The sequence below is a fragment of the Lithobates pipiens genome, unplaced genomic scaffold (assembly GCF_037356315.1).
Source record: "Lithobates pipiens isolate NorthernLeopardFrog02 unplaced genomic scaffold, aLitPip1_a1.2 Scaffold_3, whole genome shotgun sequence".
NCBI classification, from domain to species: Eukaryota; Metazoa; Chordata; class Amphibia; order Anura; family Ranidae; genus Lithobates; species Lithobates pipiens.
In genome coordinates, this window is record NW_027507790.1 from 25,790,500 (window position 1) to 25,812,312 (window position 21,813).

At 43.5% G+C, this 21,813-nt stretch overlaps 1 protein-coding gene across 1 annotated transcript in view; it reads left to right on the forward strand.

Annotated features, from left to right (window-relative positions):
• The window catches only part of LOC143940232 (dehydrogenase/reductase SDR family member 4-like), a 76,139-nt gene extending 55,210 nt beyond the window's left edge, over positions 1-20,929 (forward strand). The window contains exons 7-8 of the mRNA XM_077461404.1: positions 13,707-13,759; positions 20,765-20,929. Coding sequence (XP_077317530.1) covers positions 13,707-13,759; positions 20,765-20,879 — 168 coding nt within the window. The 3' untranslated portion in view covers positions 20,880-20,929. The remainder of the gene's footprint in view (positions 1-13,706; positions 13,760-20,764) is intronic.
• The last annotated feature ends 884 nt before the right edge of the window (positions 20,930-21,813 follow it).

Sequence of the window (21,813 nt, forward strand, 5' to 3'; positions counted from 1 at the left end):
GAGTGAGGAAAAGCCTATCGCCGGCTCTTCCTATTAACACTTTGGCTAATCACGTGGTAAAGAGTCTCCATCGGAGACTCTTTACCGAGATCGTAGTTGCGGGGAGTCAGACTGACACCCCGCAAAAACGATCGCCACGATGCGCACCCCCGGGGGCGCTCAGCAGCTCAAAATCCTGAGGACGTCAGGTCAGGATTTTGAAACCACTTTGCAGCCGTCATTTGCCTATAGGGCGGGCAGAAAGTGGTTAAAGTGAAACAATAAAAGTGAAATATTCCTTTAAATTTTGTACCTGGGGGGTGTCTATAGTATGCCTGTAAAGTGGCACATTTTTCCCGTGTTTAGAACAGTCCCTGCACAAAATGACATTTCTAAAGGGAAAAAGTAATTTAAAAGTAATAGCGACTATAGTGAATTGTCTATGGGAGAAAACAAAAGTGCTAATTTTAAGGGTTAATGTGCAAGTTATTGTCATAAAAAGTGGGAACCCGGGCCCTGCCCCAGGGGACATGTATCAATGCAAAAAAAAGTTTTAAAAATGTCTGTTTTTTCAGGAGCAGTGATTTTAATAATGCATAAAGTATTATAATATAATAGTGGCTATAGTGAATTGTTGGGTCTTGGCAATACAGATAAAAGTCATTAAAAAAAAGGCATGGGATCATCCCAGTCCATTACCAGTCTCTTTGGGTCTGGTATGAATATTAAGGGGAACCCCAAAACAAAATGAAAAACAAAACAAAAAAATTGCATGGGGGTCTCCCCCAATTCCATACTAGGCCCTTCAGGTCTGGTATGGATATTTAAGGGGAACCCTGCACCAAATGTTTTTAAAAAAATGGCATATGGGTCCCCCTCAAAATCCATACCAGACCCTTCAGGGCCGGTATGCATTTTAAGGGAAACCCCGCACCAAAATAAGAAAAATGGCATGGGGTCCCCTCAAAAATCCATACCAGACTCTTATCCAAGCAGGCAACCTGGCAGGCTCCAGAAAAAGAGGGGGGGGGGGGAGAACGCCCCCTCTCCTGAACTGTACCAGGCCACATGCCCTCAACATTGGGAGGGTGCTTTGGGGTAGCCTTATCCCCCACAACCCTTGCCCGGTGGTTGTGGGGGTCTGCAGGCGGAGGGCTTATTGGAATCTGGAAGCCCCCTTTAACATGGGGACCCCCAGATCCTGGCCCCCCTGTTTGAAATGGTAATGTACCCGTACCATTTCACAAAAAAATGTCAATTTAAAAAAAAAACACAAGACACGCTTTGGGACAAGTCCTTTATTAAAAAATAAACATTTCCCACAAAGTCCATTCATCTTCTTCTCTCGCTCCACCAATGAACCAAAAAAAAAGAAGAACCCTGCACACCGCCAGCGATCCGCCTCCATGGGCGGCACCCGGCGTAATGACCGTCCTCTCAGGTGACAGTTCTTTTATAAGGGAGGGACCACATGGTGATATACCCGGGTGATCCCCCCCTCTGATGCACAGGAACTTCCTAATGGCTTTCTCATGGCGTCAGAGGGGGGTGGGCCACCCATTTACGTAAACAGGTGGCCCCACCCCCTCTGACACCCCGGGAAAGCCATGTATATTGACACTTAAAATTAGCACTTTTGATGTTTTTCTTTTTTTTGTGTGTTTATTGAAAAAGTTTTTTCAAAACATAAAGAAAACAAATATGTTACAAACAATCATTATTGTCATCACAATTACAGCATAGGAATCAACCTTGAGTGAGTTTCATGTTACTAAGGTATAAGAAAGGCACGTAGAGATAACAATAAGGGGGAGGGTGGAGGTACACCAGGGGTCTGGATAAAAAAAATGCGTTGGAGGTAGGAGGTATAAATACTGAAACGAAACTGCAATAAATTGCCCTGGGGCACATGGCAGTGTATCAGGATACGGATTCTAGGTTAAATGAGGAATTGTCCCATATATCCCATATCTTAGAAAATTGGGGCAGGGAGTCCTGGACCACTGCCATCATATGCTCCATCCTGCGTATCTGCGCAATGGTGGAAACTAGTTGGGATTACGCAGGGGGAGCAGGAGACAGCCAGTGGGTAGGTATTACTCTCTTGGCAGCTAAAAGAATAAATGCCATCAGTTTCTTAGCATGTTTCGGTATACCGGGACCGAGAGGCTCAATAAGTAGTGTGTAGGGTTCAATGGGATATCTGTCTCCAACACTGATTGACAAAAGATGTGATAATGTGTACCCACATTGCGCAAACACCTCAAGCATAATCGGGATAGCGAAGAGTCATATTTATGCAACACTTCAGGGGTTTTGTACCAAAACATCAAAACCTTATAGGCCGTCTCTCTCTCCTCCATGCACCTAGAGGCTTTAGAAATGGAAGTCCAAATCTCCTGCCATTGAGAAAGAGATAAAGGGGTAGGTAAAATCTTGGCCCACCTCCGCATGTAGAGATGAGATTCTAACGTGGGTGATGAGGTGATATGGAGTGAAAATAGTGTTTAAATTGGAGGTAAGTAAAGAACTGTTTTGGTATATCGAATTTGTTATGGAGATCTGGAAAGTCTGGATAGTAGTTTGCGGGACACCGGATGGACTAAGTGGCGGAGTTGAAATATGCCTGCTCTAAACCATGGAGACATATTCACAGAGGAAAGGCTGTCTGGTAGGTCAGGATTGAAAATAACATTCAAAAGGAGCGGGCATGGAGAAGAGAGAGAGAACCTCCTGTGACAGGTCCTAGGCTTATGCTTTTAAGTTGTGCCATGGAAGAGGATAAATCAGACTACAGCATGGATCAAGGATGGACAGGGCTGGTAACGCTCATCTCCAGCTCTGACCATCTACTCGTAGCAACATATGATGACCAGGAGATGGTTGCCGAGAGGAGGGCAGAATAATAATACTTTACAATATTGGGTGCTCCTAGTCCTCTGTGGGAGCGTGGGGCGAAGACTACTGTGTGAGCAATTCTATGTGATTTGTTCCCCCATATGAATTTAGTAAAGGCCTGTTGAATATTCCTGAGTTGTAGCATAGGGAGGGCAAGGTTTCAAAAAGATATAAGAATTTTGGGAGTATAGCCATTTTGAGAACGTTTATCCTACCCAGGAGGGACAAAGGACAGTCCATCCACCTATGGAGCAAGCTGTGTGTTTCCGAGATTAGGGAGAGAAAGTTAGCTTGGTACAAGGAGTGATAAGATGCCGTTAAATGAATGCCAAGGTATTTAAGAGACACAGGACACCAATGATAGGGGAAATTGTTTTGTAGGGAAGCAAGAAGCGAAGGAGGTATATGAATAGGGAGGGCTTCTGTCTCGGTTGTATTAACTTTATACCCAGAGAGTTAACCGAACGTGTCTAAGATGGAGTGGAGTTTGGGGAATAAGATGTGTGGTTTCATCAGGGTGAGAAGTATGTCGTCTGCGAAAAGAGACAATTTGTATTCCTTCTGTCTCAAGGAGACCCCGCTTACTTCCGGATTCTCTCTAATGGCTGCAGCTAGGGGTTCAATGCATAATATAAACAGCAAGGGGGAGAGAGGACATCCCTGTCTAGTGCATTGCTATGTGTGAACAGTGGAGAAATAAAAGATGCCAATTGTACCTGGGATGTGGGAAGAGAATAGCAGGCTTGGAGGGCCGATATAAAGGAGCCTGAAAAACCAAAACACGTAAGTGTGGCAAACATGTAGGGCCAACCAAGTCTATTGAATGCTTTTTGTGCGTCTAAGCTGAGGATAAGGGCTGAATGGGATGTTTTGTAGAGCAATTCTATTAAGTCAATGGTGCGTCTGGTGTTATCGCCTGCCCGTCTACCTAGAACAAAACCTACCTGGTCACTATGGACCAGGGTAGGAATCATAGAGGAGAGTCTGTTAGCCAAGATTTTAGTAAAGATCTTATAATCAGAATTGAGTAGGGCTATGGGTCTGTAGTTGTCCGGCAAAGATGGGGATTTGCCCGGTTTTGAGAGGACTGTGATATGAGCGTGTAAAAACTGAGGGTGAGGTATAGTACCTTTCTGTAGGTAAGTAAAAAGGTTTAGCAAATATGGACTCAGGATCGGGAGGAAGGTTTTATAAGAGATAAGGTAAACCATCGGGACCTGGAGATTTATCTGAGGGCAATTCTTTCATGACTGCCGCTAGCTCTTCTGATGTGATAGCAGCGTTGAGGGTATCTACTTGGGACAATGACAATTTAGGTAACTTTAAAGGGGCGCAAAAAGAGTCAAATTCCTCTTGTGAGAATAGATGTTTGGGATCTGAGGCTAGGCAGTTGTACAGTTTATTATAAAACTCCCCAAAAACTTTAGACATTGTTAGTGGGCAGTGGGTTGGAGTACCATCTACCTGAAGGAGGAATTCAGGATAGGAGTGGAATGGTCGGGGTTCACCAGCATCCTGTGGGGCTTGTTGGCGAATTCATAAAACTTCTGTTTTGCCCAGAGTAGGGCCTTGGAGCATTTTTGCATATCCAGGGACTTTAACCGTTCATGTAGGGAGGTAACTGTGCGTAGGGGAGGCCAGAAGAAAAGTTTCTGCTTTTCGCAATTGTGAGATGGTCTAGTCTCTCTGAGCTGCCGAGCCCCGCTTCAGGCGGGAGCCGGCTGAGATACACAGGCCTCTAAAGAACCTCCCAGAGGGTGGACACGTCCGTCACACAGAGCCTTTGTTTAATTGGAAAAATTTGGTTAAGTTTTGGGATAATTGGGTTTCAATGACGGGATCGCGTAGGAGGAAGTCATTAAGTCTCCAGTGGCAGGTTCTAGGCATGGAGGAGGTAAGTGCAAGGTCAAGTTGGACAGAGGCATGGTCTGACCACGTTATGGGATTCAATTATGAGGCTACCACAGATGTCAGTAAGGGGGCTGTTACAAGTAGATAATCTAGTCTGGAGTACATCTTGTGTGGGGGGGAGAAGGAAGAAAATTCCCTGTGGGGGGGTGTTTGATGCTCCAGATATCTAATAAGTTGTGAGACCTAATGAGTTTGCGGAATGCGGTGGATTGACGTTCTGTTTTAAATGAGGGGGTAGAAGGGAATAGCGTTTGTCTGTCCCTTCTGGAGGACATGGTCATATTAAAATCACCTCCAATAATCATAAAGGGCTGGGTATATTTGCCCAGGTTCCCAAGGACTTCAGTGAGAAATTGAATTTGACCCGAGTTGGGAGCATAGACATTGATCAAAGTAAGACAGCGGGAGAGGTAGTCGCAGTCCAGGAGAATGTATCTAGCCCGGGGGTCAATAAATGAGGATTTTATCCTCAACGGACAGGATTTTTTAATCAGGATTGCGACCCCTGTTTTGACGGAGGGGTCAGAAGCCATGAAGGAAATTGGAAAGTGTTTAGCAGCGGATTTAAGGGAACCCCCTGGGCGAAAATGAGTCTCCTGGACTAGGACCACGTCCGCAGCCGAGGATTTGAACTCCTTCAAAGCTAACCAGCGCTTGTGGATAGAGTTCAAACCCTTAACATTGTAGGTAAGGACCCGTAAAGCCATTGTTATAGAGTGGCTTTAGCTCAAGGTAACCATAATAAACACATACTGGCCATAGATACCCGTACAAACCAGATAAGCAAAGAGTTCCATGGTGTATCCTGGGGAAGAAAAGCATGTAGTGACATACAACATCAACAATGAGACCAGAGAAAAATGTGAATAAAACAAGCCAAAAAAAGGCCTATAAAAAAGAAAAATAAACAAAAAACTGAAGAAAAGTAGCCTGGGGGGTAAAAACCACCCAGGAGTCCACAGCTGTGGTACATAAGGAGGCACACAAGGGGTTCCAGATCATCTGGAGTGACCCCCGCCACCTTCCAGTAACAGTTGAAGTTAGCAAAAAAGTCATACTTTAGTCCCCAAAAGCAAAATAAAAACGATAACCCATGAGTATGGGTGTAAACACCCCAAATTAGGGGAAACATGGTGACATAAGGGCCGAAGCCAGATCTAGCCAGGTGTAGGGGCTGAGTTCCCCTCAAGGTGGGAGTCTGGGGAACGGACTTCATTGGGGGTGGAGAAGGATTTCTGTTACTTCTGACGAGCAGGAGTCCAAATCCGGCCTGGAATAGACGTGGGTTTAGGTGTCATCAGAAGCGGTGTGGGATCTTCATCTGGTAGCGGTGGAAGGCCAAGGTTGCGGATGAATGCTTCACTTTCCTGTAGGTCTCTCATGGAGTATTGGATCCCGTCTTTAGTGGCCGACAGGCAGAAGGGAAAACCCCAGCGGTATGGGAATTGGTGAATCTGCAGGCTCATGGTCACAGGACGAAAGCTGCGACGTTTAGCAAGGGTAATTGGAGATAAGTCACTGAAGATCTGTCTCTTAGCCCCCTTGAATTCTAGCCGAGATTTATTGCGAGTGGCCACGGTCAAAGCTTCTTTGCTATCATAGTAATGGAAGCGTACTATAATGTCCCTGGGGTTAGCTCCTGCAAGGGGTTTTGGAGCCAGCGATCTATGAGCTCTATCTAATCTCCAGTCTATGTCCAGGATCCGAGGGGCCACGCCGTTAAAGAGGCTGAGTAAGTACAGTCCGATATTCCCTTCGCTGACGGCCTCAGGGACTCCTCTGATACGCAAATTTTGACGGCATTCCCTGTTTTCCAAGTCCTCCTGTTGGGACAGAAGCTGGGAGACAGATTGTTTAAAACCAGCATTGTCTTCCTCTAAAACATGCACGTATTGTATCGAATCATCAAATTTAGTTTCTAGGACATCAGTACGTTCACCTATTTGAGCAAGCTCCCCCCGCAGTTCGTGTGCAAGTTTTCCCATCTCCTTGGAGACATTGCTGGTCAGATCCTGCAGGAGGGCCCCTGGTTTGTCATCCAGTACATCTACTGTTACAGGAGCAGACATTATGTCTGAGTGGTTATCCAGCAGGGTCTGTGGAGTGGCTTGTACTGTTTGGGGGGCCACCTGTGTGGACGTGGAGGTGCCCGGAGACAGGGATGGGGATGCAGGTCTGCTCAGGAAGCGGTCTAGAGTCTGTGAGGGCCGCAGATCCAGGGACAGAGACTAAGAAGGGTGCTTTGGCCTGTATTTCACCATGAGGTGTTGGGACTAGGTATTAGTTAGATACATGCGTTGCCCCCCCCTTGCGAAAGTGGTTATTGTGCGTTGTGGAGGAGCATAGGAAGGTGGCAAGGGTCAACGTAGAATGGTTACATGGCTTCCATCTTAGGGGACCCGATGCGTGGCCCCAGTGGTGGTAGCTGCAACATGTGGATCATAAGACAACAGGGGGGGAAAGGGGGGGGCGGTGGAGAATAAGCAGCTGTGCGATAAGACTCCGGGAGCAAAAGCACTGTCCAGCAGGGAGACTTGGTAAATCAGCAGGGGGAGAGAGAGCCAAGGAAGGCCTTTGAGAGTGGAAGAGGGTCCTGGGAGTCCCAAGATGGCCGCCGGCTAGGCCGAGGCCTCAGTCCCTGAGTGGTGTGGTGGCTGTGGGGTTGAAGATATCCCTCCCGGGGGTAATCGTTCCCAGTTGTGGCGGGGGCCTTATCCTTCCCCAGGATATTGGGGTACTAAGGCTGGAGGAGTCTGAGGAAGGAGTCTTTCAACCAGCCAAAGGTGTACCAAGATGGCAGCCAGCGCTCACCTGAGATCCCTGTGCTCCGATCGCCTCCTTGCCGGCCTACGATTGACCACAGTCTCCTGGTCTCAAGCGGGGGTATCTTCCGGTCCGTGTGGTGGGTGAATGCCATGTTGGGGTCCGCTGCACTAGTGTACGGGGGTTACGGAGTGAGGGTAGGTCCGCAAGATGAGGGCGATGGGCCTTCTGCTGCATCACCACAGAATGTAGCGGGTGTCTCCCGCAAGGAGGATGGGTGGGTTGGGGACTTTATAGAGGAGCCTCGAGCGCGGATGGAGGTGGATAGGGAGAGGTATCTGCGGAGCTCCTCTCCAGCGTGTCCTTCCTCCTTGGCTTCCGGCCACGCCCCCCCCCCCCTTTGATTTTTCACGTTCGTGTCCCATAGACTTTAGCTTGTTTGAACAAATTGTTTGCCTGTTCTGCTGCAAAGGAATCTGATTTGTTTAGAGTTGGGTGCTTAGATATTTACTATCATATATCTGGTGTTTAGGATACAGTCAAGTGCGAGAGATCTGCCTTCTGTGTCCATGAGACTGTTATGTAGGGTGAAGGCGATTGTATTTTTAATGGCTATCATGACCCCATTTTTCTTTGAGGGACCAGACGCTTGGAATATTTGGGTGAAGTATTTATTGGTGCATAAGGGTTCCACAGTTAGTTTAAAGTGAGTCTCTTGAATGCATAAGACTTCTCTGTGAGAGTCCTGTGCTGTACACCACATGGCCGTTCTTTTAGCTGGGTGGTTCAGCCCTTTTGCATTAAGCGATAAGAATTTTGGCATCTTGGGTAGCAGGATGCTGAAGTTGTGTTAACTATGCAGTACTTACAGCTAGGTGGGTATGCAGTTCAGTCTAGTAGATGTTGAACTTGTTCTTCCTTAGGGTAGGCGGGTTTGTTGTGCTGTTGTTAGTAGATCTTAGCTGGGCTTCCTCTTGTGCTCTAAGGCCTGATTCACACCTATGCATTTTTAGTGCATTTTGCAGATTTGCACCACAATCCATTTACCATGATTTCCTGTGGAACACGTTCTGTAGTGAAAATTTGAAAAATGCAAAAAGCACTGAAAATGCATAGGTGTGAATCAGGCCTTAGAGAGGAAGGTGGGTAAGGAGGTAAATTATAAGTCGGTGGTTAAGACAAAAGTAACAGTAGGGGTAAGGGGTACCAAGGATCAGCAGTGGTCTAAGGGAACTGCTGGATGTTTGAGGGTATAAGTTTGTGAGCTAACTCTATCGAGCAGGCACCAAGATGGAGTGCAACATTGGTATAAATGTATTGACACCACTAACCTGGTACTGACTTGGCGTTGGTTGTATGACGGCTGTGGACGGAGGCTTGCTCCTTCTCCTTGAGGAGTGGCCATTCTGATGTCACCTGGTCAGGTATAATGCCCCAGGTGCATAGCAGATGTATGTCCTCTTCAACTGTATTTAGATTTTGTTTCACTACATTTTTTTTTACTAAAAGTTTGGTTGGGAATCCCCATTGCTATGGGATTTTGTGGTTTTTGAGAGGTTTAGTGATGGTGCTCAGTTGTCGTCGCTGTTGACAAGTGTACTGGTGGAGATCTGCATATAGTTGTAACTTCATGTATGGTGTCTGGTAACTGCCCAATATGTCTTGCTTTGGCCAGGAGTAGGTCTTTTGTGTGGTAAAAGTGGATTCTCCTCAAAACATCCTGTGGGGACCCTGCGAGAAGGTCGTAGGCTTGGGAAGGCAGTGTGTGTGGTCTATGATGGTTTGCATTGGTGTCAGGTCAGGCAGAAGTGTAGATATTATTTTTCTGATATATGATTTGAGGTCAGATGGCAGGATTGTTTCAGGTATGCCCCTTACTTTTACATTATTTTGTCTTGACCTGTCCTCCAGGTCCGCCATCTTGGCTCTAACCCATTGTTGTTCCTCTTGGTTATTTAGTAGTGGACATCTATTAATCATTTACAATTTCAGTCATGACAGTCATTTGTTGTTCAAGATGACATACTTTCTGATCCATAAAGTTAATTTCTGATTTGAATTTTGTGAGCATAGAGGATATGTCATTATGAAGCGAGCTGTGCAGAGACATAAGCATCTCCTTCATAGTGGTATCTAGGACTGGTTGATTAGAAGTGGGAAAGGCTGCTATGGGGGATGGCTGGGCCTGCTGTGTAATGAGTTTCCAAAGCAGGACTTACCTCATGAGGCTGTGTGTCAGAATCCAGGCTCATCCGCTCCTTAGCAGGGCTGTTGCTGACAGAGGACGGTTGTGGTGTTGAAGGGGAGTTTGGAGATTCATCTTATGGGGATATTTCATATAAATCTGCATCAGGGAGGTCAGTGCAAGCGACAACACTGTGCTGTAAGGAGCCGCGGGCGCAATCTTGGATTCGACCTCCATGCGGCACTGTGAAGAAATCTGGTAATTTCTTCGGATGCCGGTATTCTTTCTATTTACTGGATGATCCGGGGTGGTGTCCGAGTGTGTGGGGGGTCAGTGGATGACATCTTTGGTTAGTAGTGCTGCTGATCATTTCTCCGTTCAGCGCTGGAGCTGTGGGTTTAGGCTTCCATTTTTCTCTGTGGTTAGCCATGCCCCCGAGCAATAACATCATCTTTTATACAATACAAAAAAAATGGGGTATATAGATTTTTTTTTATTTATTAAAGTACATTTTCTCCTAAAAAATTGCATTTGAAAAACCACTGCGCAAAAATCATATATAATATCTCACAAAAGTGAGTACACCCCTCACATTTTTGTAAATACTTTATTGTATCTTTTCATGTGACAACACTGAAGACACAACACTTTGCTACAATGTAAAGTAGTGAGTGTACAGCTTGTATAGCAGTGTAAATTTGCTGTCCCCTCAAAATAACTCAACACACAGCCATTAATGCCTAAACCAAATGCAACAAAAGTGAGTGGAAATTTCCAAATTGGGCCCAAAGTGTCAATATATTGTGTGGCCATCATCATTTTCCAGCACAGCTTCACAGGTTGCCACTGGAGTCCTCTTCCACTCCTCCATAATGACATCATGGAGCTGGTGGATGTTGAAGACCTTGCGCTTCTCCACCTTCCATTTGAGGATGCCCCACAGATGCTCCATAGAGTTTGGGTCTGGAGATATGCTTGGCTAGTCCATCATTTTTACCCTCAGCTTCTCTAGCAAGGCAGTGGTCATCTTAGAGGTATGTTTGGGGTTGTGTTTGAATACTGCCCTGTGGCCCAGATGGGTCATGCTCTGCTTCAGTATGTTACAGTACATGTTGGCATTCATGGTTCCCCCAAGACACACTTTTCCTTGTACTCCTAACCTCTTTGCCGCAACAAACACTCTTGAAACCATCTGAACCAAATAAGTTTATATTGATCTCATCAGACCACAGGACAGGGTTCCAGTAATCCATGTCCTTAGTCGGTTTGTCTTTAGCAAACTGTGGGCTTTCTTGTGCATCATCTTTAGAAGAAGCTTCCTTCTGGGATGACAGTCATGCAGACCAATTTGATGCAGTGTGTGGCGAATGATCTGAGCACTCTGTCTGACCACCCCCCCCCCCCCCCCCTCCACCCTTTCAACCTCTGCAGTAATGCTGGCAGCACTCATAGGTATATTTCCCAAAGATAACCTCTGGATGTGATGCTGAGCACATGCACTCAACTTCTTTGGTTGACCATGGCGAGGCCTGTTCTGAGTGGAACCTGTACTGTTGAACCGCTGTATGGTCTTTGGCACCATGCTGCAGCTCATTTTCAAAGTCTTGGCAATCTTCTTATAGTCTAGGCCATCTATCTGTAGAGCAACGATTCTTTTTTTCAGATCCTCAATGTCCTTTGCCATGAGGTGCCATGTTGAGCTTCCAGTGACCAGTATGAGAGGGTGAGAGCGATAACACCAAATTTAATGCACCTGCTCCCCATTCACACCTGAGCCTTTTTAACACTAATGAGTCACATGACACCGGAGAGGGAAAATGGCTAATTGGGCCCTATTTGGACATTTTCACTTGGGGGTGTATTCACTTTTGTTGCCAGTGGTTTAGACATTAATGGTTGCATGTTGAGTTATTTTGAGGGGACAGCAACTATACATGGTTATACAAGCTGAACACTCACTACTTTACATTGTAGCAAAGTGTAATTTCTTCAGTGGTGTCACATGAAAAGATATAATAAAATATTTACAAAAATGTGATGGGTGTACTCACTGTTGTGAGCTACTATATATAATATTTGGGAGTTCTAAGTAATTTTCTAGCAAAAAATACAGATTTTTATTTGTAAACAACAAATGTCAGAAAAGGGCCTGGTCCTTAACCACTTCGCGCCCGCGCTATAGCCAAAAGACGGCTACAGCGCAGACGCTATCTGCCGGGAGGGCGTCCCTGGACATCCTCCCTTTAACTTCCCCTCTGCACACCGCTGCGGGCGTGTATCGGGGAAGTTCTGTGCTGGCCGTGTCCCACGGACACAGCCAGTCACAGATCGCTGTAAACGGCCAATCACAGCGGCCGTTTACAGCGTGATCAGCGTGCCCAATGAGAGATGATCTCATATGTAAACATATGAGATCATCTCTCATCGCCGGCTTTCCCTCCTCACACAGACAGTGTGTGAGGAGGGAGAGATGAACCGCTGCAGAGATGCAGCGGTTAGTGTAAAAAAAATAAATAAATAAATAAATAAAATGAAAATAAAGTGCCCATCTGTCCCCACTGCCACCTGTCCGTGCCATCTGCCCCCAGTGCCACCTGTCCCCAGTGCCACGTATAAGTGCCATCTTACATCAGTGCCACGTGTCATCAGTGCCACATAGTGCCATCTGCCATCAGTGCTACATCAGTGCCACGTGCCATCAGTGCCACATAGTGCCATCTGTGCCATATCAATGTCATGTGTCATCAGTGCCACATATTAGTGCCATCTGTCATCAGTGTCACGTGTCAGTGTCACGTGTCATCAATGCCAGGTATCAGTGCCATCTGTCATCAGTGTCATGTATTAGTGCCATGTGTTATCAGTGCCACGTATAAGTGCCATCTGTCATCAGTGCCACATATCAGTGCCATCTGTATGTGTCACGTGTCATCAGTGCCACGTATTAGTGGCATCTGTCATCAGTACCAGGTATCAATGCCATGTATCAGTGTCATCAGTGCCACGTTGGTGTCACGTGTCATTGTCCTGGTGCTCCAGGGCCTTCAAAAGTGTAATAGGTAGTCCACAAGTTAGATGTGTAATTTATGCTCCTAGTACACGTGACGGTGCTCCCTGCATGTTGGGCCTCTCTGTGGCCAGGCTGTGGAAAAGTCCCACATATGTGGTATCGTAATACTCAGGAAGAGTAGAATTTATTTTGGGGCATTATTTGTGGTATACAGATGCCATGTGAGAGAAATAATCTATTACAGTGACAATTTTGTGGAAAAAAAATTCAAATAAAATAAAAAATCTTAATTTTGGAAAGAATTGTGGGAAAAAATGACAACATCAAAAAGCTCACCATTCCTCTTACTAAATACCTTGGAATGTCTACTTTCAAAAAAGGGGTCTTTGGGGGGTATTTGTACTTTCCTGGCTTGTTCGGCTCGCAAGAAATTAGGCCACCAGTACATCAGATGTGATCAATTTTGTGTGATTCGCACCACAACTTGTAGACTCTCTAACTTTCACAAAGACCAAATAATATCCACTAATTTGGGTTATTTTTTACCAAAGACATGTAGCAGTATAAATTGTGGCCAAAATTTATGAAGAAAAATTAATAATTTGCAAAATTTTATCACAGAAACAAAGAAAAAGCGTTTTTTTTTCACAATTTGTTATTTTTTCATTTATAGCGCAAAAAATAAAAAAACCCAGAGGTGATCAAATACCACCAAAAGAAAGCTCTATTTATGGTAAAAAAAAGGACAAAAAATTTATTTGGGTACAGTGTTGCATGACTGAGTAATTGTCATTCAAATTGTGAGACCACCGAAGCTGAAAATTGGTCTGGACAGGAGGGGTGTTTAAGTGCCCAGTAGGCAAGTGGTTAAGTGGTTAATGATATCTAATGATAGCTGCCTTTTATACAAACAACATGTTAAAGGATTACATTTACTAAACAGCTGCTTAACATTTACAGATACTAAAGACTCCAGAATTAAAGTCAAAACTGATTCCTCTTGGGGTTCACAGGTATGTATATTTTTTTATATAATAACTAATATATAAATAAGTTATATAATAACTAAGTAATGTCTAATAGAAAATAAATCCTAACACCAGCTTCAGTGTGAAAGTGAATGCACTCAGCACTAGGGATGTGCGAACGGTTCAGCCCGTGCATAAGTTCGGACCAAACTTGTTTTGCAGAACACCGAACAATATGCGGTGTTCGGGGCAAATTCAAGTCTATGGGACATTAACAAAAATCAAAAGTGTTAAATTTAAAGGTTTATATGCAAGTTATTGTCATAAAAAGTGCTTGGGGACCTGGGTCCTGCACCAGGGGACATGTATCAATGAATTATTTATTTATTTTTCAAAACAGCCGTTTTGTTCTGGAGCAGTGATTTGAATGCTTAAAGTGAAACAATAAAAGTGAAATATACCTTTAACCACTTAACAACCGCCCATTGCCGATTAACGGCTTCAGGGCGGTTGTTTAACTCTGAGAGGCCGTTAATTAACGGCCTCCCAGAATTCTGCTCTCGCGCGCCCCCCTGGGGCGCGCACACGAGAGCATCTGTGACCGCTGGGTCCAGTGGACCCAGCGCATCACGAATCACCGTAAACGGCCGCTCATCGCAGCCGTTTACCACGTGATCGCTCCATCAAATGACGGAGTGATCACTTGTAAACAAACCTAACATAACATGACGCCGGTTCCTCCCTCCCCCTCTCTGTACCGATCGGTACAGCGGAGGGGGAAGAGATCGGTGTCAGCAGCGATGTGGGCTGCATCTGCAGTGTCCACATCGCTGCTCACCGAAAATTAACCCCTCAATTCCCTGCCAACACTCTGCAATACCCTGCCATTACTCTGCAATACCCTGCAACGCTCTGCAATACCCTGCAACACCCTGCAACACTCCGCAATGCTCTGCAACACCCGCCAATACCCTGCAATGCTCTGCAACTCCCGCCAATACCTTGCAATGCTCTGCAACGCAATACTCGGTGATACCCAGCCATAGTCGGTGATACCCAGCCATAGTCGGTGATACCCAGCCATAGTCGGTGATACCCAGCCATACCCGGTGATACCCAGCCATACCCGGTGATACCCAGCCATACCCGGTGATACCCAGCCATACCCGGTGATACCCAGCCATACCCAGCCATAGACATCCCCCCCCCCCCCCCCTCCCGCCGCCCTCCGGTGCTTCTACCGAATCGCTAATACGATCAAAGCCAGAATCTTTTTTTTTTTCTATTACAAGGGATGTTTACATTCCTTGTAATAGGAATAAAAGTGATCAAAAAAATTATTTTTGGGGAAAAAAATGTCAAACTAAAATAAATAAAGTAAAATGAACAATAAAAAAAATGTTTTTTTTAAAGCGCCCCTGTCCCCATGTGCTCGCATGCAGAAGCAAACGCATACGTAAGTCCCACCCACATATGAAAACGGTGTTCAAACCACACATGTGAGGTATCGCTGCGAACGTTAGAGCGAGAGCAATAATTCTAGCCCTAGACCTCCTCTGTAACTCAAAACATATAACCAGTAAAAAAAAATTTAAATCGTCGCCTATGGGGATTTTTAAGTAGCGACATTTGGCGCCATTCCACGAGCGTGTGCAATTTTGAAGAGTGACATATTAGGTATCTATTTACTCAGCGTAACTTCATCTTTCACATTATGCAAAAAAAGGGCTAACTTTACTGTGTTTTTTTTTTTTTTTTAAGCACAAAACTGTTTTTTTTCCAAAAAAAAAGCATTCGAAAAATTACTGCGCAAATACAGTGCGAGATAAAAAGTTGCAAAGACCACCATTGTATTCTCCAGGGTGTTTGCTAAAAAAAACATATATAATGTTTTGGAGTTCTATGTAATTTTCTAGCAAATAAATGATGATTTTTACATGTAGGAGAGAAATGTCAGAATTGTCCTGGGTGCTCCAGAACACCTGATGGCGCTCCCTGCATGTTAGGCCTCTGTATGTGGCCACGCTGTGTAAAAGTCTCACACATGTGGTATCGCCATACTCGGGAGTAATAGCAGAATGTGTTTTGGGGTGTAATTTGTGGTATGCATATGCTGTGTGTGAGAAATAAACTGATATTATGACAATTTTGTGAAAAAAAAAAAGTAAAAAAAATCTTGATTTTGCAAAGAATTTTGGGAAAAAATGACAACTTCAAAAAACTCATCATGCCTCTTACTAAATACCTTGGAATGTCTTCTTTCCAAAAAGGGGTCATTTGGGGGGTATTTATACTTTTTTGGCATGTTAGGGTCTCAAGAATTGAAATAGGCCGTCAGTACTTCAGGTGTGATCAATTTTCAGATATTGGCACCATAGCTTGTGGACTCTATAACTTTCACAAAGACCAAATAATATCCACCAATTTGTACTTATTTTTACCAAAGATATGTAGTAGTATAAATTTTGGCCAAAATTTATGAAGAAAAAATTACTAATCTGCTAAATTTTCTAACAGAAACAAAGAAAAATTCATTTTTTTACAGAATTTTCTGTATTTTTTCTTTTATAGCACAAAAAATAAAAAACCGAGCGGTGATTAAATACCACCAAAAGAAAGCTCTATTTGTGTGAAAAAAAGGACAAAAATTTCATATAGGTCCAGTGTTGCATGACTGAGTAATTGTCATTCAAAATGCAAGAGCACCGAAAGCTGAAAATTGGTCTGGTTATTAAGGGTGTTTAAGTGCCCAGTGGTCAAAATTTGTACCGGGGGGGGGTTCTATAATATGCCTGTAAAATGGCAAATTTTTCCCGTGTTTAGAACAGTCCCTGCACAAAATGACATTTCTAAAAGGAAAAAAAGTCATTTAAAAGTACTCACGGCTATAATGAATTGTTGGTCCCGGCAATACAGCTAAAATAAGTCACTGAAAAAAAAAACGGCATGGGAACTGTACCAGCTCACATGCCCTAAACATGGGGAGGGTGCTTTGGGGTAGCCACCCAAAGCACCTGGTTCCCAATCTCATAACCCATGCCTGGTGGTTGTGGGGGTCTGCGGGGGGCTTATCGGAATCTGGAAGCCCCCTTTAACAAGGGGACCACCAGACCCTGCCCCCTCTGTGAAATGGTAACGGGGTACCAATGTACCCCTCCCATTTCACAAAAAGTGTCAAAATGGTACAAAAGATAAGACACAGCTTGGGACAAGTCCTTTATTCCATAAAGTCCATAAAAATGTCCCATACAGTCCATTCATCTTCTCCTGGTCCGCCGACAGACTGAAAAAAAAATAAAAAAAGCTGCGACTGACCCGCCTCCATGGTAGGCACCCAACGTATGACACCTATTCGCTTTGACAGTTCTTATATATCTGAGGACAGGGTCACACGGTGACGTTCTCGAGTGACCCCGTCCCCCTCTGACACACAAGGCCTTTCTCTGACACCCCGTGTCTTGTCTTTTGTACAATGGTAGTTTGTACCCCATTATCATTTTCCTTTGAGCACAAGCACAGAGGAACAGGGGTGCTTTAAAACTTTATTTACATTTTTTTATACACTGTCTCTTTAAATTTTTTTGATCATAAAAATAAATAACACATTACATATCTTTAGTTAACAAATAAAAATTCAGGGCCAAAAAAATGTGAACTTGCAAGAAAATTACATCTTAAAATAATGTAATTGTAGGTCAGTTATTTCAGTCAGTGAGTCGGATCTTTTAGTCAGATATGGTTATGATCTTTCTCACTAAAGAGACCAGTTGCAGAAATGGGGCAAAATACCTCCTAATCACTGGTTAGGATTTATCACTGGGATCACAAAAAGTGTTATAACCACTTGCCAACCTCAATGTGTACAGTATATACTGTATATTTTGCGGTTTGCAAGTGATTTACCAGAATTATGGCTGAAGATATCAGCCATAACCCTGGTATCATATTTTGCAGCCAGCAGCCGGCTTTCTAATGAAACCATTTAGAGTGGCTCATAGTTTTCCAAAGTGGTGGTGTTTCTCGAGCTTATCGTTTCCCTCGGTTCGCCCCAGAAAATGATCCTCCTCCTATAGGCGATCAGAGAGTAGATACTCTATGATCAACTCTATGGCCTCGGAGGACAGTTACTTCCGGTCCAGGCTGGGAGTAAATATATATATATATTTTTTTTTTTAAAGTGAAAAAGAGGAAAAAAATATTTTGATCTTATGCTTTTAAAGGAAAAGAAGATATTTGGGGTCTTTTTGAACCCAGATCTATCCATAAAGAGGACCTGTCATCCTTATTTCTATTACAAGGGATGTAGTAGGAATAAAAGTAATAAAAACATAAATAGAAAGGGACAATGTAAAAATAAAAACATTTTTAAAGCACCCCATCCCTCCTTGCTTGCACGCAGAAACAAGCGCACACAAAAGTCGTGCCAGCATATGTAAACTGTATCCGCATCACACATGTGAGTTATCGAGGCAAACATTAGAGTAAGGGCAATAATTCTAGTGCTGGAACTCCTCTGTTACTCTAAACTGGTAAACTATAAAGGCATTTAAAGTGTCCCCTATGGAGATTTTTAAGTACCATAGTTTGTCACCATTGCACGAGCATGTGCAATTTTAAAGTATTATGTTAGGTATCTATTTACTCTGTATAACATCAGCTTTGACATTATTCAAAAAATTTGGGGTAAATATAGTGTCTTTTTTTATTAAGTATTTTTTCTCAAAAAATTGCTGTTGCAAAATCTCTGTGCAAATAACATAACAAATTGCAACATTTACCATAGAGTCTCTGTTTAAAAAAAAAAAATTGTATAATGTTTGGTGTTATAAGTAATTTTCTAGCAAAAAATACTGGTTTTAACGTGTAAACAAAAGGTGCCAGAAAAAGCCTGATGAGAACAGAAGTTCTATTAGTTACTAAACATAATGGTTCATGTACTTTTCCATACATTATCTAACATCTGGTCCTGTTCCTTACTATCCTTTTTTTTTAACAGATTACTTAATAATTATAAGCCCAGCCCAGGGAGATCTCCTTCACTTTCTTATTGAGATAGGAAAAGATAGGATATCTTTCCAGCAGTGGAGGGTGGTGCTTAATATTTGGGGGGGGCAAACAAACCCCCCCCCCCCGCAGGAGTCAGCCGGCAGTGATCGGTGCCTCCCCCACGGGAGACAAACTTGGGGGCCAGTGTCCCCCCCCCAACATGTGGGAGATGGGTGGCGGCAATCATTCCACCCTCCCCCATGGCAGATGGATGGCAGCAAACAGTCCCCCCCCCCCTCCGTGAAAGATGGATGGAGGCGATTAGTGACCTTATCTTAGGAGGCCGATGCTGCGCCTTGCTCCAGGGCCGAATAGGAAATGGGTCCGCCTGAGAACCGAGAGTCCTATGACAATCGGTCTCAGGAGCAGCTTCCTGATTGTCAGGGAGGAGAATCAGGACAATAGTGAATATTAATTCGCTATTGTCACACAGCTGGGTGGTCTCCAGGCACAGTGCTCTTCACCCCGAGCTCACATTTTTTTTTTTTTTAAGTCAATTAGAGCCTCATGCTCTAATCACATGCTTAAAAAAACCCTATTGAAATCCATGTGTCTGGCACCCTACATGTGGATTAGGGGCCGGGTGCATGGATTAGGGTAGGGGTGCCCTTGCACCCCAAATGGGCGGACTGCCATTGCTTTCCAGTAAAGACCCAAAATGCAATATAACACTTTTTTCAGTAAAATGGGGAAGTTTTAAAACCTCTGTCAGGTTATAATTCCTGTCCCAGTGCCAAATGACCCTTAATTCCTTGTGCTTTCACAGGGACAGAAAGGAGAAATCTTCCATAAATAGTAATGACCAACAATAAAACATTTGACAGAAGCATTTACTTTTATCCAAACAAAAAAAAAAAAAAAAAAAGCACATCCTACTTGCCATTTTTTAAACAAAATTCTTTTTAGAGATTATATATATATATATATATATATATATATATATATATATCTCATCTGATTTAAAAGGAACATACACAGAGTAACAGTTTTTAAAACAACCAGCTCAATAACCAATCATAAAATACCTTGGCAATATTATTTGCCATTCATCACTTCTTATGTGTGTATAAAAGACGACATATCAGCAAATTGGAAAACAATTTAAAACACAATCACAGTAATTCATAAAAAGTGTTTGACATTCTTTGTAATTCAGTTATGACCTGGAGAGACAGATTCATGTACCTTTTGGAAGCAGATACATAAATTTGGGGCAAGCATGTGGAGGTGCACTGATTCCAGAGTGTCCATAGAAACATTCCATCCTCAGATCAACTATGGCCAATGAAGTTTGTCAATGGCTGGGCGGAACCTGATTAGGATTTGGAGTAAGTAGATTTCCATCAGTTCTGCTCCCTTTTGTGGTTGACAGCAGACAGTAGTTGGATCCATATCAATAGACAGCCTGCTATTGGCTGTAGAATCCTTCCACTGCCAGCTGTCACTCACAAGGAGAATGGGGAGCAGGGGAAGCTCAGGTCCTAGTTCTCCATCATCAGGTTCCTCCCGCTGTCAGCATTACTGCCCACTAGGTGGCAAACATGCTACTCTGCTACACAGCATAGAGAGACATGCACAGCCTCTGTACTCCTAGTTAGAGTTGGTTTCAATTACTGTCATCTTCAAACTGAGGGTAATGCTTTTGTAATTTAGTGCAGCCATAGTGCTAATTTTTATAGTAGCGCTATTAACAACCTGAATCTGCCTCATATGTCTCTAAACTACTGAAATTGGTTACAGGGATTATTTAATCTGCCTCAAGTCCTTTTTAAAGAGGCCATACCACCACAAAAATGCCATACGTGCTTTATTGCATTCCCCCCAGTATTTACTATTCATGAACCCCAAAGCTCCAAGACAGTGAAGTGAGAAGGGACAGCACCTTACAAATTGTGCACAGCCCAAAAATTATACTAAATCAGAATTTTCAAAACTGGTATTTTTTGTGATAGATTACTTTTAACTGGTTATCTGTATTATGTGTTTTCATAATTTGTTTTTCAGGCTTGGAGAACCAGAAGAGTGTGCAGGGATTGCCTCATTTTTATGCTCTGAAGATGCTTCTTACATCAATGGGGAAAATATTGGCGTCACTGGTGGCATGCTTGGAAGGCTTTAAACCTTGTGTTTTAGGGAAAATGATGAAGCAATAAAAATTTTTATAATCTGTATTTGCCTGACTTTGTAAAAAAATAATAATAATAAAAAAAACATATCTATTACATCATATAAAGAAAAAGAAAACATCAGGATTACATTTTGTTGAATTTTATATAGATTTAGTATATTGCTCCAGAGATCTTGCTCGAATGCCGGAATGGCTAGACTGATATGCACATCTTCTCATTGCAATTTGAGAGATTAGGGGGTTTATTTACTAAAAACCTGATCACGGGTGTGGAAATACGGGGCAATGTAGTTAACAGCGAACACAGGACAATTGGCTTCAGTATAAGTCACACAGATAGGAAACATAAGGGGAATACAAAGACACTGAATTTCAAAAGAGCCAACTTCGCTAAACTACAAACCTTGCTGGAAGGCACAAACTGGGATAAAATCTTAGGATCAAAGAACACGGAGGAGAGATGGGTTCCCCATAAACGTTTACTGTACAAAATATGGTCTGTTGGCATGGACCATAGGGTGAGTACATGGATTGAAAACTGGCTACAAGGGCAAGTTCAGAAGATAGTGATAAATGGGGAGTACTCGGAATGGTCAGGGGTGGGTATTGGGGTCCCCCAGGGCTCTGTGCTGGGACCAGTCCTGTTTTTAATTTTTTCCTAAACGACCTGGAGGATGGGGTAAAAGGTTCAATCTCTGTATATGTGGACGATTCTAAGCTAAGCAGGGAAATAACATCTCTGCAGGATGTGGAAACCTTGCAAAAAGATCTGAACAAACATAATATTGGCAGGCATTAAAAATGGGATTAATTCCAGAGATAAACCGATAATTTACAAGGGAGTTTAACAAGACTCGTGGGCACTTATTAAAATTAGAAGAAAAGAGGTTTAACCTTAAACTACGTATAGGGTTCTTTACCATAG